We start from the raw sequence: 4,557 nt of genomic DNA on the forward strand, positions 1-4,557 counted from the left end.
GCTGCTGGGGGGAGCAAGTGTCCCCCCTGACTCAGGAGGCACCAGTCACCCATGTGCTCTGACCTAGTCCTCAAATATTTTGTTTAATATTCTTGTAGCTGCTGTAGGCCAAACCACATTTTTAAAAAACCTTTACATTACTCTTTTTCATAACCTTCTCCCACAGCTGACTGGAATAGTGATTGGAGCTGCAGTCGCATTGTTCCTTATAGGGATTGTCGTGTTTGTTGTTTACAGAAAAGTGAAGCAATCTAGTAAGTACTCAACTCACTACTGATGCTTTAAAGCATAGCTGTCTCCATGGTTTCCTTTCTGTAATATTTCCATAATGTAGCGTGGGAGATCCTAATATAGGTAGTGTGGAGGTACCAATTTATGCAGGAAAGTAGCCTTTGAAAAACATGGGGGCTGTGGTACTGACTGTCAAAGTGTGAGGTGCTAAAGCTAAAAATTAGGACTATTGGTTGCTGTTAACGTGCATGATTAACGCAAGAACAAATGAATGTGTTAATTTTTTTTTAACCAGTAATCGTGCATGTGGTTTTGGAGCTTGTGCCTGGGCTGCCCTGCCCTGCTGCCATTACTGCTGCTTCATAGGGCAGTAGTGGCAGTGCAGTACAGTTGTACAACAGCCTGGGTGTAGGCTCCAGGCAGCTGCAGCAGGAAGGGGAGAGAAGGGGGTTTGCACCCATGCACAACCCCCACCCAGGGCCTTGAGCAGCTGGGCTGGCAGTACTGGGGGCTTGGGGAAGGTGGTTGTGAGCTGTGGTGGGGCTGCCTGGCACTCTTGGACCACGGCTCAGGCTCAGGGTGGGTTGGGCCTGCCTGGGAGCTCTGGCATGAGCTGCTTCCAGGCCCACAGGTCCCTGCATATCCCCAGTCCTGGGGAGTGGCAGCAATGGTCCTGTGCCCCCACAGAGGTAGCCGCTGCCAGCAGGCAAGGTTGGGATTCCTGTGGAGCCACCTCCTGCAGCCCCTGACCTGCACCATGCCACATGCCTGGCCCCAGCCCAGTGCTACCTGAGACTCCAAACCCCAGTGCTACCACCAAGCTGGGCAGAGTTGTCACTCTTCTCTCTGCACTGCCTGGGCTTCTACCAGGACTCAGCAGGTCCAGCAGCTCTGTGCAGGTCCTGGCAGGAGCCTGGGTTGCGCAGGGAGGAGAGCACTGGTTTTGTCCAGCACTGTGGTGGTGGCACTGGGTGCGGCTCGGGCTTCAGTGGCACTGGGCTGGGGATGGGTGTGCAGTGTGGCATGGACCGGGGGCTGCAGGAGGTGGCTCCATGGGCATCTTGCCCCTGCCCACCTGCAGTGGCTGCCTCTGTGGGGGCACAGGGTGTGGGGCCACCGCTGCTGCCACTCGCTGGGGGCTCGGGCCAGGGAGCCTGGAGGCAGCTCATGCCGGAGCTCCCAGACAATCCCGACCTTCCCTGAGCCTGAGCCATGGGGCCTGAGGGTGCCAGGCAGCCCCACCGTGGTGGCTCCATGTGGGTCCCAGCAGGATGCAGGTTCCAGATGGCTGTAGCAGGAGGGGGGTGTGGAGGAAAGGGCACCCCAATCCCCATCCAGGGCCCCGAGCAGCTGGGCTAGCAGTGCCAGGGGTTTGGGGAAGGCAGCGCTGGGCCACAGTGGGGCTGTCTGGCATCCTTGTGCTTGGGGTGGGTCAGGACCACCTGGGACCCACTGAGGAAGTAAGCGGAGAAGTTTGGGCCTGGGCTAAGGCCAGGGCTGAAGTAGCTGCCCCCAGCCTGGGCTGCCTGCAACTGCTGTTGCTATGGTGAGGGTGGGGTGAGCCCACTGCCTCTGGGGCTGTGCTCAGGCAGGAGCACACCCTGGGCCTGAGGCGGCTCCATGCCGACCCTGGTCAGATTGGGCATCCTGCCAGGGACTGCCAGGGTCCCCTCTCCCCTTGCAACCCCCCTCCATGGGCTTCGAACCCCATACACACACCCACAGCCCCCCACACTTTCACAAATTCCCCCCAACACACAACACACACCCCACACCCACCCCCCAGCCATATAAAGTAGCTTCATAATTTTGCATGATTTTGAGTTTTGCTGCTCATAATTTTGAGGGTTTTGCTGTGTGATTAAAATCACAGTTAATTGTGACTATTTTTTCTAATCGCGCAACTAATCATGGTCGCGCTTTTTAATCATTTGACAGACCTACTGAAAAATAGATGGGTTTTGTTTCTTTAGCACATTGAAATCTCCTCCAGTGTCGATATTGGTATATAAATAACTCGGAATAATAGGGAAATCTCTCTGAGATTGAATGGGAAAGAAGTGCACTGTGAAGGACAGATAACAGATCCACTAACCGGTCAAAACATGGATTATGTATTTTCTGGCTCTTGCTTTTCCTGGTTCATATTGAAGTCCAAACTGTCCAATTTAGAATCATAGAAGATTAGGGTTGGAAGGGACCTCAAGAGGTCATCTAGTTCAACCCCCTGCTCAAAGCAGTGCCATCCCCAGCTATGTCATCCCAGCTACAGCTTTGTCTAGCTGTGTTTTATCTCCATCCTTAGAAGTTTTTACTACAGCCTCTTTGGGTAGCTTGTTCCAGTGCTTCACCATCTTCCTAGTGAGAGAGTTTTTCCTACTATCTAACCTAAACTTCTTTTGCTGTAACTTGAGATTGTTGCTCCTTGTTCTGTCATCTGCCACTGCTGAGAACAGCCTAGATCCATCTTCCTTGCCACCATCCTCCAGATAGTTGAAAGTTCTTATTAAGTCCCCTCTGTTTTCTCTTCTCCAGATTAAATGAGCCCAGTTCCCTCAGCCCCTCCTCAGAAGTCATGTGCCCCAGTCCTCTAACCATTTTCATTGTCCTCAGCTGGACTATCTCCAATTTGTCCATATGCTTTCTTTAGTGGAGGGCCCAAAGCTGGAGACACTACTTCAGATGTGGCCTCACCAGTGCCTAACAGAGGGGAATAATCACTTCCCTCAGTCTGCTGGCAGTGTTCCTATTAATGCAGCCCAGCATGCCATTAGCCTTCTGTGCAACAAGGGCACATTTTTGGCTTATTCAGTTTATTTTCAGCTGTAACCCCCAGGTCCTTTTCTACAGAGCCACTGCTTAACCAGTCAGTCCCCAGCCTGTACCAGTGCGTGGGATTGTTTTGTCTTAAGTGCAGGACTTTGCACTTGTCCTTACTGAACTTCATGAGATTTCTTTTGGTCCAGTACTCCAATTCGTCTAGGTCTCTCTGAATCCTGGCCCTACCCTCCAGCATATTTACTACTCCACCCAGCTTGGTGTCATCCGCAGTCATTGGTCTTCTGTCATGTTTCATATTGTAGGTTAAAATTAACTTTTGATACTCCCTAATATAAAATCCAAAAGGCATTAACTTGATAAGGGTGTCGTTCCTTTCTAAGATAGAAGGATCCTAGGTATTGCAGATGGAGCTATAATAAAAAACACTTACCTGGACAAAGCACTTGGATGCATGCTGTAGAGGTAGAGAATATTCCTCAATTGACACCACAGGGTAGAATAGAGCTTGGAAAAGCCTTTTGCTTCAGTTCTTCACGGCTCTGATTATCTGTGGAAGTGTTGCTTGCTTTCATGGTTTCTTCTTGCAGCATTTGTCTGCTGGCTACCTTGTTAGCTATTCTACATTTTGACAGATCTAGCATTCCTTTTCCAGGCTGAAAAACGTTCTTGAACTTTGCGGTACAATTTCCTTTCCTCCTTTTCCTGTGTATATTTTAATGCATTTAATAAATCATAGCTTGACTTTTATTATTACACAAGTGATGGCTGCTTCTAACAAAGCGAGAAGTTCAAAAAACATGCAAATGACTGCTCTTCTGCCCTTCCTGTATCAAATAGTACTGATAGCTCCTAGTCTCTCTCAATCCTTTTTTGATTTCTCCTAAAGAGCCACCAGAGCGCACTTAAGCATTCCAGGAATCACTGCAAATGTTTTTTTGAGGTGTTAAAAACAAAGAGTAAACATTTTAATTACATTGATCATGTAGGTAAATGTGAACTGGACAAACAAAGCTATTAACCATCTTATGCAATGTAAATTTAGCACTTAGTTGATAATTTTTAGTCTTGTGCCTTGCAGCTGTTTGAAAATAAGGCAGTTGGGAGTAGGCAGCAGTACTTGTGCCATAGCTGATTAGGGGCAGGTTTCCTTAAGATCTAACCATACTGTACCTTTTTGTGTTGGAGCGGGCTTTGCTGTAGATCAGTGGTCTCCAACCATTTTGTGGGGCCCCGCCCCACCTATGCTCTGGGAGGAAGCTGCTCTGGGCTGCCTGCTGCACCTGGAGCACAGGTGGGGGGTGAGGGCATGGGCCCCCAAGGTCTCTGCTGGGCTGCGCCCAGTGGCAGAAGCACCCCCCACACACCCCTGGACCACAGAGACTTCCAGACCTGGCCACGCTGGGGCCCAATGCCATGTTTGTCTGCCTGCCAGGCAGGCATGGCTCAGTGCAGCTGTGGCACAGAAGTGAGATTGGGCCCCAGCCCAGCCCAGCTGGGTCTGGGATTCTTCACCATCTAGGAGCACGTTTTGGGGGGGGGGGTCGC

General features: G+C 50.6%; 1 protein-coding gene across 4 annotated transcripts in view; it reads left to right on the top strand.

The window, feature by feature from the left end:
- The window catches only part of PNPLA7 (patatin like phospholipase domain containing 7), a 269,446-nt gene that overhangs the window by 15,921 nt on the left and 248,968 nt on the right, over positions 1-4,557 (top strand). For all 4 annotated transcript variants that reach the window (XM_014519499.2, XM_025203018.1, XM_014519500.2 and 1 more), the window contains one exon: positions 167-254. In XM_014519499.2, the coding sequence (XP_014374985.1) occupies positions 167-254 (88 nt within the window). The remainder of the gene's footprint in view (positions 1-166; positions 255-4,557) is intronic.

This window comes from Alligator sinensis, unplaced genomic scaffold, assembly GCF_000455745.1.
Source record: "Alligator sinensis unplaced genomic scaffold, ASM45574v1 scaffold235_1, whole genome shotgun sequence".
Lineage (NCBI taxonomy): Eukaryota > Metazoa > Chordata > Crocodylia > Alligatoridae > Alligator > Alligator sinensis.